This window comes from Apostichopus japonicus, chromosome 4 (genome assembly GCF_037975245.1).
Source record: "Apostichopus japonicus isolate 1M-3 chromosome 4, ASM3797524v1, whole genome shotgun sequence".
NCBI lineage: Eukaryota > Metazoa > Echinodermata > Holothuroidea > Aspidochirotida > Stichopodidae > Apostichopus > Apostichopus japonicus.
In genome coordinates, this window is record NC_092564.1 from 26,926,182 (window position 1) to 26,940,465 (window position 14,284).

Consider the following 14,284-nt stretch of genomic DNA (forward strand, 5'->3'; position numbering starts at 1 on the left):
CATAGTAAAAAATTCTAACTAGATGAACTGTTCAATTTCTTAAACGCTGCCTGGTCACATCGAAACTACATCCAACCTAACATAAATACAACGGAAATAGTACAATAGAACCGCTGTACTACAAAGAGTACATACACTATTTGCATGCAAAGTAAGCCTTGGAGCGGCACGTTGAATAAATGCAAGTTTGTTCGAATTTTGAGTTTTAGATTCTACGGATGCGCATAAGCTCATTTCTAATTGCCAATAGCCTCCTATTCGTATGAGGCGTAACGCACATCTGATAGGCTGGTCGGTGGGAGATATGGTAGCTTATAAAACAAGGTTTCCACAAATTGGCATCTGGTGACTTCAAATGACCTTTGACCTCAATAAAATCTTGCACTGAACGTGTACCAACTACACACTAATGATATTAATCCAACCTTCCCTTCTTGAGTTATCCTGTTTACAAAGTTTTCACAATTTGACCTCTAGTGACCCCAAATGAACTTGGACCTCCACCCAAAACAATAGGAATCTTGGACTCGATGTGGTACCTCTTTACACAAAATACGAGATTGATCCAAGCTGTCCTTCTTGAGATATCGTGTTTACAAGGTTTTCACTAATTGGCCCCTGGTGGCTCTAAATGACCTCCGACCTCCCCACAAAACAATAGGGTTCTTCTACTCAATGTGGTACTAATACACACCAAATATGAGATTGGTCCAAGCTTCCCTTCTTGAGATATTGTGTTTACAAGCGCAGCGTCACACACACACACACACAACACCTTCTGCCTGCATGAATGCATAGGTTACGATTATCAACAAAACCAAAAATGATTAATGATGAACGGATTTGATTGCACATGGATTGAAAGTTAGTATAAGACAACAACAGTGAGATCAACTCATCAATTTTATTTATTATATTAATTGCCGCTACCCGGCTCTGGGCCCAATTTTAAAACAGCTGTACTGAGTTGATATCATTCTGACAACATTGGCAAGAGATGTTGATAGATTCATAAAATGTTTCATATGGGAAACCTTCCCGTCATGATTACCAGAGTAAAAAAAAAAAAAATTCTCCAGTGTGCTGTAATTTGCTGAAATGCCAACCACCAAAAGATCAGCAGAAAATGTGGCTGGGATCTGGTCATCATGTTCTGGCCAAACATTTCTTTCTTGTTTTCCACTTTGTCGGAAAATTAAAGAATACATTTTTCAGGAACTACTCAAAAATAATAAAACTTGTAATTACATATTTAAAGATATTAAATACAGGCCGTCCAGCACACCCTTAAGAAAAGTAGACCCAAAGTGTGCAAAACTGTGATTGAAACAAACAATTTGGATGAATGTGTTAAATCCGAAATGAGAATTTTTCATAAGAAAGAGTGTCAAACTTTTTTGTCATACTGTTGGAACAATCTGTTTTGATGTGGTACTGGACTGCCTGTGTTCATGTGGTACTGAAAAGTCTGTTTTGATGTGGTGCTGAACTGCCTGTGTTGATGTGGTGCTGAACAGCCTGTGTTGATGTGGTGACTGAACAGTCTGTTCTGATGTGGTGCTGAACTGCCTGTGTAGATGTGGTGCTGAACTGCCAGTGTTGATGTGGTGCTGAACGGTCTGTGTTGATGTGGTGCTGAACAGCCTGTTTTGATGTGGTGCTGAACAGTCTGTTTTGATGTGGTGCTGAACAGCTTGTGTTGATGTGCTGCTGAACCATCTGTGTTGATGTGTTACTGAACCGCCTGTGTTGATGTGGTACTGAACAGTCTGTTTTGATGTGGTACTGAACAGTCTGTTTTGATGTGGTTACTGAACAATTTGTTTGAGGTAGTACTGAACAGTCTATTTTTAAACTGCGGAATCCATTTTATTATGTCTTCATTTTATGATTGATATCAATAAATTTTACTTCCTAAATTTTACTTACTTTCTTGATGTGGTGCTGAACAGCCTGTTTTGATGTGGTGCTGAACAGCCTGAGTTGATGTGGTGCTGAACCGTCTGTATTGATTTGGTGCTGAACAGCCTGTTTTGATGTGGTGCTGAACAGCCTGTGTTGATGTGGTGCTGAACAATCTGTTTGATGTAGTACTGAACAGTCTATTTTTAAGCTGCGGAATCCATTTTATTATGTCTTCATTTTATGATTGATATCAATAAATTTTACTTCCTAAATTTTACTTACTTTCTTGATGTGGTGCTGAACAGCCTGTGTTGATGTGATACTGAACACTCTGTTTTGATGTGGTGCTGAACAGCCTGTGTTGATGTGGTGCTGAACAGCCTGTTTTGATGTGGTGCTGAACAGTCTGTTTGATGTGGTACTGAACACTCTGTTTTGATGAGGTGCTGAACAGCCTGTGTTGATGTGGTACTGAACAGCCTGTTTTGATGTGGTGCTGGACAGCCTGTGTTGATGTGGTGCTGAACAGCCTGTTTTGATGTGGTGCTGAACAGCCTGTTTTCATGTGGTGCTGAACACTCTGTTTTGATGTGGTGGGGGTGGTGCTGAAGAGCTTGGAAAAGCCTACTAGTACAGGAAAGGCTTCAATAGACAATATTTTGCCTGACAGGAAAAAATGTATTCTACATCAAATTTTTAAAACTAGTCAACGTCGGGCAACAATAGTATTGATTTGTAAGGATGGACGTGTCTTCTTCATGGCTGTCTCACCCTCATATGTTACAGCCATCCAACCGCTTCACGTTCAAACCTATTGTTAGGATGAGACCTGAAAATTAAAAGAAAGGATAGTCAAGTGTTGATCTATTACAGTTTAGTATACCCACACACAGACGGACAAACGGACAGATCGGGAGGGATTGGCGGTGATAGAAGATAATGGGGTTAGGGGATTGGGATACAAGAGCTTTAGACTCGGAAAATGAAATCTGTCAGTCACTTCCAGGCTAGGGTTATCGTCAAATTAAGTACAAACGATGGCATAATTGTCCTGTCTGTCACACATGGCAGTTGCTTGTTGGCCAGTGCCGTTAGTAGCTTCGGGCAGCAGTGTAGGATGATATGATTGACAATTAAACATAGATCCCGATATATTGTGGAGGTGAATTGTAATTACCAACCTAGCAAAAGATGAAGATGCACTACGGCCAGGCTACTCAACCTGGGGTCCGCGGACCCCTAGGGGGTCCGTGAAATTTATTTGGGGGTCCGTGAGGTCAAAGGGGTCCGCAGGGGGTCCGTGAAAAAATAGGGGTCCATGAAAAAAATAAGGGTCCGCGAAAGCCGAAGAAGTTCGTGAAAAATGGAATGAGAGATATAGTCGAAGGAAGAAGTATGTATGCCTCTAGAAATCTAGGCTAGGCTAGCCGTCAATACGTCGGACCCTGATGATCAGAACTTATCGTCAGTAGTCGATAAATGTTGAATCGTGCGTTCCCCCGATGAAAACAAGTAATATAGTTTCTCATTGGTATACATTCGGTGAGGTATGGATAACATGCCACCCGAGTGTTGTGTATAACTTAACTGCACACTATACATCCTAATATGCAGAACAATAACTATGATGCGTTGCTCACTGTTGACACAGCGAAGCGCGGTAGTTATAAGGCTTTGGTGGAGGAAAAGTTATAACTAACTTGGATTTGACACAAAAAACGGTGCCATTTGCAGCTATCTCTGACAAAGAAAACCCATAATTCTCCTAACCTCATGCAGAATCAACCAGTTTGTATCTGACAACTCATCGCTTCCAAATTAAAATTTAATTGGGAAATATATAATTTGAAAGTAAGAATTTCCAAGAAGGCCTATGCCTAGCAATACTTGCAGGTCTAGGAAAACTGCATTCCAGGCCCAGAAAAATGCATTTCTAAACATAAATTCTTGAACATAAATTTACTTCAAAAGTCACAAAATAATGCACCATTTCGCATCTAACCCTCAAATATTGAAAAAAATTCAAAAGGGGGGGGACACCTCCTCCCCTTATACCCCTCCCCCAGGCCGGCGGTCACTGTCCGGGGGTCCTCCAAATATTTCAGTTTATCTCAAGGGGTCCCTGGATAGAAAAAGGTTGAGAACCTAGGCACTACGGAGATGGGTAAGGGGGTAAGGATAGGGGTTATGAGATAGGATAGGAGCTTTACTTACCAACCATACTTATGTATTTACCAGTGGCGGTGGAACCGGGGGGGCTTGGGGGGCTCAGGCCCCCAATGAAGAAGCTGAGGGGGCAAATGCATGATAAGCCCCCCCAATATTTACCAAGGCTCCGAAACGTGCAACTGCCCATTTTTCAATGCATACTTGTCGATCTGTCCGATGCACACGTATACTATATAGGTGTAATAACATTGGTAAATGCTGGGGGGACCCTCGGCCCGTCCCCTGGCTATAGACCACATTGTCACCCCAACCGCGTATTCACGCCGCATGAAAAGTGGAAGCAGGAATAGCTACTCTCTTAAAACACCATCGAATATACAAATTACAATGTTTTTACAGATTTTTACGTGCAATCTGAGAAATTGCAGGCTTGAGACCCATATTTTAGGGCTAGGTATTCGCAGCATAAACACTCGGGAAGTGCCGTTTCCGGCCATCTGGGGGTTTGAAAAACCCAAAATTTTCTTGTACGCTCCGCGCCAACTGATGGTGGCGCTCCACTTAGATAGTCTCCACACATTAGCCCCCCCCCAATACTTTTCCCGTTCCGCCGCGCCTGGTATTTACCAACCAATTAGATATGGGTAGGGGGTTAGAGGGAAAAGGTAGAGGATAGGAGATAGTATAGGTGATAGAGATAGGAGAGGTGATAGGGAAAGGGCAGGAGCTGTACTAACTAACCATGCTTATGTATTTACCAACCAATTAGACATGGATAGGGGGTAAGGGGGTACAGGTAGAGGATAGGAGATAGGATAGGTGATAGGATAGGTGATAGGATAGGAGATAGGATAGGTGATAGGATAGGTGATAGGATAGGTGATAGGAGAGGATAGGAACTCTACCTATGATTGACAAGGTAGTGAGATAGGATTGGAGATGGTATGTAATAGGATAGGTGATAGGATAGGAGATAGGATAGGTGATAGGATAGGAGATAGGATAGGTGATAGGATAGGAGATAGGATAGGTGATAGGATAGGAGATAGTATGTAATAGGATAGGTGATAGGATAGGAGATAGGATAGGAGATAGGATAGGTGATAGGATAGGAGATAGTATGTAATAGGATGTATGATAGAATTGTACTTACCAACCATGCTGAAACCACCTACAAGTTGGAAGAGACCAATCCACCCCAGGGTGTCCTGCATGGTTGTAGCTAAAAACGCTGCTGCCACTGATGCTATTGTAATAGATGTGAACAATAGACCATAGTTTGGGCCAAAGTGGTCCATGCCAAAGGCTCTGTTAACGAAATCCAAAGAAAAAAGAATAATGCATCTTACCAAAGTGATGAAGTTGATTCTTTTGTACAAATGATAGAGATATGTGATAGGATAGGATAGGATAGAATATTAATCATTTGGTTCAATCCATCTAATTGGATCGGACCAATAACCATTTCTTCGATCCAATTAGTAGGTTTGAAGCAACTGATGAAATCAATTCGTTTGAACAAATGACACGTTCAGACAGATTGATAATTCGTAACTGTTGGATCCAAGCGATTGATAGAAGTTGGTTCAATACCCATGAACAAGCTAGATAGTTAATTCGTTCAAATTTTTTGTTTCGCATCGATTCTTTTAAACCAACAACAGAATACATTCTAACAAATTGATCATTCGTAATTGTTGCCAATCTATAGAAGTTGCTTCAAACCACTGAACAAACTGTACTCGGTTAATTCGTTCAAATTGAAAAGGTGTTTTTCCAATCGCACTAATGTGCAAAACATATCAATCATTCATTCAAATGAATTGATAACAGTTGGTTCAAAGGAATTGATATTGTTAGTCGGTCCGAACCAACTAATTGGATAGAACCAAGAACCAATGGTTAACCCATTGGTTCCACGTGACTCACAATATCATTCCTTTGAACCAACAAATAATTAATAAGTTCAAACCAATTGATAATTTGTAATTTGTATGAACGAATCAAAAATATTTGGGAATGACCCCATGCCATTGTAAATTAGCGACTTACCTGGCAGTTACTGTTGGGAATAGAGCAAAATTCCCCGAAAATGTAAAAAAGATTGCACAGACCCAGAACAGGTACATCACCTCACCACCAAGTGAAGTAAGTCCAAATGTAAACAGCAACACTGCTCCAGATGTAGTAAGGAAGCACATGGCCATCTGAAGGATCAAAACTTGTAAACTGAATAATCTCTTAACGTCTGTTTACTATCGAAGGTGTACCAATTTGCCACATAAAGCTAAAGAAGTTGTGTGCATTGTGGAAGGTTGTCTTCAAATCAACTCTTGCAAGAACAAAAAACAATCACATAGACCACATGTCTAGTGATGACAGCACAGCTTTTCATAGAAGAAATTGGCAGATATTTGGACATGAGACAAATGGTAAACATGGAAGCCAGAGCAGTTGTCTTTTATATATCTATGATTCACATTATTAGGGAATCCCAATAACCAATAAATAACTGCACTCACACACTTTATCAGAGATTGCATTATATGCGACCTTCAGGCTACGTGGCATTTGGTTGCACAAAATATTAACATTAGACGTGTGCATTCACGGCATCATCAAAGTTCTGTTTCCAAACAGTTTGCCAATTATTGCTTCATGAATTTAAAACTACATAAAAATACCTATGTTGCTTGTTCTTTCCCTAACCCCCCCCTCCCCCACTCCCCCAACCATACACATAACTGAGGTCTCTGCTAGCCAAATTTCATGCACCATAAGTAGTTTTCTGACCTTATATGATGCTTTATCAGCAAACTGACCCCAGAAGATTCTGCCAAAAGCATTGAAGATGGAGCTGACAGACCCAGCAACTGCTAGAAACTGATCGCTATCGATAAAGGTCTGGCCAAAAGCCTGCGGGAGAGATAAACATTCTCTCAAATTTTAGTGAATACAAAAAGAAGAGCAACAGGTACAATGGAGTTAACATGATTGCTTACACAAATTACAGATTAATCGGTACTACTGTACATATGGTGATTGCTTACACAAATTACAGATTAATCGGTACTACTGTACATATGGTAATTGCTTACACAAATTACAGATTAATCGGTACTATATATATGGTGATTGCTCACACAAATTACAGATTAATCGGTACTACATATGGTGATTGCTTACACAAATTACAGATTAATCGGTACTATATATGGTGATTGCTTACACAAATTACAGATTAATCGGTACTATATATGGTGATTGCTTACACAAATTACAGATTAATCGGTACTATATATGGTGATTGCTCACACAAATTACAGATTAATCGGTACTATATATGGTGATTGCGTACAAGACAAGATTACATAATAATCATTACTGTGTGGAGATTGCTTGCAAGATAACAGATTGATTGGTACTACAGGGAGTTTATTCACAAGATTAAAATTTTATTGGTACTATGTGGAGATTGCTTACAAGATTATATATTAAACGGTACTATGTGGTGATTGCTCACATAATATGATCACAGAATAGTCATTACTATGTGGTGATTGCTGACAAAATAACAGATGAATCGTTCTATGGACACTGCTGACAATATTGCAGATTTATCGGTACTATGTGGTGATTGCTCACATTATATGATCACAGAATAGTCATTACTATGTGGTGATTGCTGACAAAATAACAGATTAATCGTTCTATGGAGACTGCTGACAATATTGCAGATTTATCGGTACTATGTGGTGATTGCTCACATAATATGATCACAGAATAGTCATTACTATGTGGTGATTGCTTACAAAATAACAGATTAATCGTTCTATGGAGACTGCTGACAATATTACAGATTTATCGGTACTATGTGGTGATTGCTCACATTATATGATCACAGAATAATCATTACTATGTGGTGATTGCTTAAAAAATAACAGATTAATAGTTCCATGGAGACTGCTGGCTCGGTACTATGTGGTGATTGCTCACATTATATGATCACAGAATAGTCATTACTATGTGGTGATTGCTTACAAAATAACAAATTAATCGTTCTATGGAGACTGCTGACAATATTTCATATTTATTGGTCCAATGGAGATTGCTGACATGATTACAAACTAATGGGTACTATGCAGATTGCTAACAATATTACAGATTAATCAGTACTACGTGGGGATTGCTTTCAATATTACAGATTAATCATCACCACGGAGATTGATTACATTAGTCGGTACTATGTTGTAGTGCTGATAGTCGACTCTTTCCTTTGTAGTCTATTAATCCCACAGCTCTTCTCGCGATTACTCGGTTACAGTTATGACATCATCACTGTCATGTTTACATTGCAGAAAAACAGTCAAAACAAATCTTTCTCCATGGTGCACTGTCTTTATTTGTTCTTTCATGTCTTAATGTGTGGTGTCCAAATCATGTTAAAACATCTACCAATCCTTCCGTTTAAGTCAAAATTATTTGATGAATCTAGGCTACTACAACTACTATCATTAATGAAAACAAACGTGCAAACAATGAATAGATGTAACACCTTTCGGCGGTGTGATGGTTAGTATGCAAGAGTTTTCTGTAGAAGGACGTTCAACGTTCTAGGCTAGGCTCTAGCCTAGTGCGATAGCAGGCACATATTTTGCACATTGAAATGAAACAATCACACTTGATCAGACATCTGATAAATACGAACCAGGCAAGTTAAGAAGTAACTGTAAACAAGTTTGATTGTATGACAAATACTTTGGCAATCGTAAAAGATTAATAACTCGCGAATTTGCAATTACGCGCAATGATCAAACATTGCTAGAACTGAATGTTGCACTGAAGAAGAAGCCTATTACTGACAAGTAAACTATGAATCTAACTGGAGCAGTTGCTTGCCAATATTTAACACAACACAGTGCTAGTGTAGCATTATGAGAACCTGTACTTTTGCAATATTTGCTGACAAACTGCTTAAGTATTGTTTTTGGTAGGTTAGGCCATTTTTCAAAGCAGATTATGTGTAGTGCTACTGTAGCTTGTAGTCGAGTAATCGCTATTAAGGTTTTGAGCGCGATTAATCAAACTTCCAAAGTGTAATCGCGAACACTGGCGATTAATCGATTACGACTATCAGCACTTCTATGCTGAGATGGGTCACATGATGATTACAGAATTACCAGACCTATCTGGATATTGTTTACATAATGATATGCAATCAGTATTGTACTTGTGGTTCCTCAAGCAACGATTTCTTAATTGGTCTGTGGAAAAGGAATGGTTAGCAGATTTTGTCCTCAACAGACTTAAATGATTTTCAAGGCTTCACTCCAACTCAAAGATATGCAAAGTTGGCAAGTTTGAAAGTTTTCAAGGTTAAGACCCACTGTGCAGAAGGTTTTGATAATCAAAGGATAGCTTCAAGAAATTTTGTGAAACTTTTGCAAACCAACAAACTGAAAGACATTTTAAATATTTTTCTTCAATTCTAGAACCTCAGCTAAATTATCATGTGCAGCTTCACATGACACAAATGCTAATTCAGTGCAATAAATAATAAAAAAAATATTGTTTACATGAAAAAACAATCACACACTCAGGGTATCTCATTACCATCTCTGTAAAGTTAAATGGCTGTTCTAGGTTATTTCTAGAGGGGGGGGGGGGGGGAAGACTTTGACTATGCACTGCCTAGCCCACCGCTTTCAGCTGATGCATTTCTTGTAGGTCGTATAAAATTTAACTGCAGGAGTATTAATAACACTCTGGTAGATATACCTACCTTGTAAAGGGACGGAACGATCACAATGATCTGGGCGTTGACTGCAAAAGTGAACCATAGAATCCAAAATGGCCAATGTCTGATGACTTCTAGAGGGGTATAAATGTTCCCAGAGGACTTGGGGTCTTGATAAATCTGTTCCTCTGGTACTCTCGGGAAATGAGTGGGGTGATACTCTTCAGAGGAAGAATCATCATCTTCATCGTCAGATATGAGGTTGGACTTGACGCTCAGCGTACGCAGCTGCAAAGAGGGAGGAACACTCAAAGTTAATTTGCAGGCATTATTTGGACACTTTGGCGGTAAAGACAAGTCTGCATATCTGTTATAATAGGTGGCTTCTACATGTTAGCTTTGCTAAAACATACATATCCTCCCAAACAGCCCCATTGGATTGCAAGGAAAATATGCATCATCACTTCACATCTGTCCCTACTCCATACACATCACTACACAATTTCTCTCCCTTCCCCTAAACACATATCTACACACCTCTACTCATCCCACATACATCACTACACATCTCTTGTCCTGACTTCACATTTCACTACACAACTTCTCTCCTTATCTCAACTATCCATACATGTACATCACTACACAACTTCTCTCCCTACCTCAACTATCCTTGTACATCACTACACAACTTCTCTCCCTACCTCAACTACCCACGTATATCACTACACAACTTCTCTCCCTACCTCAACTACCCATGTACATCACTACACAACTTCTCTCCCTACCCTCAACTACCCATGTACATCACTACACAACTTCTCTCCCTACCTCAACTACCCATGTATATCACTACACAACTTCTCTCCCTACCTCAACTACCCATGTACATCACTACACAACTTCTCTCCCTACCTCAACTATCCTTGTACATCACTACACAACTTCTCTCCCTACCTCAACTACCCATGTATATCACTACACAACTTCTCTCCCTACCTCAACTACCCATGTATATCACTACACAACTTCTCTCCCTACCTCAACTATCCTTGTACATCACTACACAACTTCTCTCCCTACCTCAACTACCCATGTATATCACTACACAACTTCTCTCCCTACCTCAACTACCCATGTATTTCACTACACAACTTCTCTCCCTACCTCAACTACCACCCATGTATATCACTACACAACTTCTCTCCCTACCTCAACTACCACCCATGTACATCACTACACAACTTCTCTCCCTACCTCAACTATCCTTGTACATCACTACACAACTTCTCTCCCTACCCCAAAACACACACACTGCACTAAACACCCCCCCCCCCCACCTGCCCACACACACACAAGGAGCAGTGTCTATACTGTTCATGGCAGATCCATAATGAGGGTAATAAATGCAGTTTATGATATTATACCTGTTGTGGACGTGGTGGATTGCTGATGAGACAAACTCCAATCATTTGCATGAGCAGAAATATTCCAGCCTGCAGTAGGAAACATGAGGGTACCCTCTTTAGCAGTGATGGCTGGTCGTAATACCTGTGAGAAAAGCAATACCAAACATATTCATCTGGTTTTAAAAACTTCCATATCAACAAAATGTAATGCTCTGATGATTAAATATCAAATACAAAGCAAGTTTAATACTGTTAACGTTATTGTTCATATTGAATACTAGCTGCGCATGACTTTATGAGGAATCTCAACACCTCTTTATCTGGTTAAGTAATAGCCATTGGCCCTCAGACAACACAAATATATCCTAGTGTCCCAATTGGCATCCATTCTTATAAGGCCTTATCCAATGATACACAATGTCCATCAGAGACTTTCTTTGCATTTATGATTTGACAACATTGGGGTTAATACTACACACTCCATCACATGCAGAGGTGGGAGGGGGTTGTGGAAGGACCTTCAAATCTCCTGATAATCACACCAATAGAACATCATGTTACCTTAAAGTGGGAAGAATTTAACTTTTGGAAGACTTTTCTGAAATATTCATGTGCATAAAAAAAGCTCCTTGAACTCAAATCCCAATCCCAACTGAATCAAAGTTTTGTTTCTGGATACAAATATTCATGATAAGTTTCTGAGTTTATACGTTAATAAGTTTCTGAATAAACCAGTGGGGAATGACAGTTTTAAGTGACATTAGATGAGCTAAAGGGAGCCTTTGTTTTTCTGATTGTTCTCTTTAACTTGTAAATCTTATTGCACCAGATAGATAAAAGAAGAGACGGTTAAAGTACAATGTAGATGGGTTGATCATGCTTAAAGGAGGAAACTGTCTCTCTGATGACAATTAAAGTGAGCTTTTAAGTTCATCACGTTTGGTCCCATAGATATTAGCATGCTGAAAAGTTCCTCCTTTAAGCTTTTGGAAAGTTCTCTCTGATAGGGTTTAACCATTAGTTGCTACTACCTACTGTAGGAGGATTTCAATTGATAAACATCCCAGTGAAGGAAAATAATTAAATAAGTTAAACACTTTAGTATACTAAAAAATTTACCTTGAGAAGGGAGTGTCACGTAGTGACATTTTGGAATTAAAAATTAAAGTATCTGAACTGTTTCACATTTTTCGAAAGTTTTAATCTTTCGCTTCTTAAGATTCTCTCTTTAAGTTCTGTCTGTATGAGAACTTAACTGCTTGGTATCTTGCATATATAATTGTATACACACATTAAACCTATTCAACTTGTTGATGTTTGTTTCAGAAAGCAACGGCCTATGAAGACTAAAAGATGTCAACATGAACAAACAAAATGACATCTGTTCAGGTGTATACAGTATGCCTCTGGTGAAATATGCTGGATTTAAAATCACACAAATGGGGATGGCATTCACAAGAAATATCAAACCTTTAGCAAGGTCAATGAAAAAGAACTTTACAATTGGTCGGTTAAATTTTCAACCCTCACAAGTTGAAGAACTTAAAACAGACGCACGCACACACATGTATCAGTATCTGATCTATGTGGTAGAGATACTTGTCACGAAACAAACATCCCCAAACTGGCGAGAAAATTGACATTACATCTGTGAGAGAGCTGATATCAAGTACTTAAAGATTCTTCACGTGCAAAGTTGAAGGACTTGATCAAGTCTAAACATGACATCAGCGAACCACACATGCTTTTTTTTCTATTTCTTTGTAATTTGTTCGTCTTCTATAATTTGGAGATTTGCGAAATGTTGAATCTAAAATACCGAAACTGGTTTACATGACACGATGGTAGCATATAGTTTCAGGGGCATACCTAGTCATATGCTACCTTGAAACTATCATCTATGAAAGAAGAATATTAAGCAAAGAGAAAGCAAACAGATTTGAGATCTTAGCCAGCATCATGACATCACATGATTCTATTTTAACAAATTGGCAGCTCACAGACACATCAAGTTAAAGGTCTGCTGTATAGACCCCAACTATAGCACGCTAAAGTTTCTTGAGATATACGTATTATTTGACCCGCCTTGGTGGTAAAATGACCTCTTTTTACCAATTAGCCTCCAATGCCTGCCACATATTGTTGCTTGTATGAGGAACCTTGTGTGAACCATGTGTGATTAACTACACTGTAGACATGAACATATTTCCACAGTGTTTACATAAAGAGCCTAATGATCTAAAGAAGCTATGCAGGCTAATTGCAGAGTCTGAGGTCGATTTACAACCGTGGCAGGTAGATTACATAATCACAAACTTTCCTAGCTATAGCATGCTATAATTGGAGCCAATAAAGCATATATCTTTAAGGTACAGTAGGATGTAACACTAGGATCTGCCATATATAACCTACACTAAGAGATGATGATTGGGTTTGTGATCTACTTAAGGTTGGTATATATAGGTATCAGATTACAACAAGAAGATGGTGCTATCTATTAAAAGGTAACCGGTTTGATAGGGCAGAGGTTAATAGAGTGAACGTCCTCAACAAGGAAATGAAGCTATTGTGAACTGCGATGCAAGGCAATCAAACATGTGAGAATGGGTCCCGTTGAACGCCATGCCCTGGTTCAGATTTGTAGTGTAAACGTACTAAACGCAGATCAGACCAGTGATTTTGGCCTCATGATAGACTAGGATATGAAGGATCTAGGTCCACGCTCAGGGTTACACTTGTAATGCAAACAGAGCTCGGGCTATTAGATGAATTCAAACCACAATAAAGCATAGCCATAATAAGAGGCGATGGATGAATATGAAAACAGAATAGATATATATAGGCTATATACCTATATATACAGTAGGTATAGGTTTATACATATATATACATACATATATATACATATATATATATATATATATATATATATATATAGTATATATATATATATATATATATATATATAAATATATATATATATACTAAAATATATATATATATATATATATATATATATATATATATATATATATATATATATATATATATATATATATAAATATAT

General features: G+C 38.7%; 1 protein-coding gene across 1 annotated transcript in view; it reads right to left on the bottom strand.

Moving 5' to 3' along the window:
- Nucleotides 1–890: 890 nt before the first annotated feature.
- LOC139966997 (apicoplast pyruvate carrier 1-like) overlaps nt 891–14,284 on the bottom strand; it is a 46,944-nt gene continuing 33,550 nt past the window's right edge. The window contains exons 7-12 of the mRNA XM_071970554.1: nt 11,236–11,359; nt 9,857–10,099; nt 6,868–6,990; nt 6,127–6,281; nt 5,228–5,382; nt 891–2,734 (exon numbers count right to left, since the gene is read on the bottom strand). Coding sequence (XP_071826655.1) covers nt 2,679–2,734; nt 5,228–5,382; nt 6,127–6,281; nt 6,868–6,990; nt 9,857–10,099; nt 11,236–11,359 — 856 coding nt within the window. The 3' untranslated portion in view covers nt 891–2,678. The remainder of the gene's footprint in view (nt 2,735–5,227; nt 5,383–6,126; nt 6,282–6,867; nt 6,991–9,856; nt 10,100–11,235; nt 11,360–14,284) is intronic.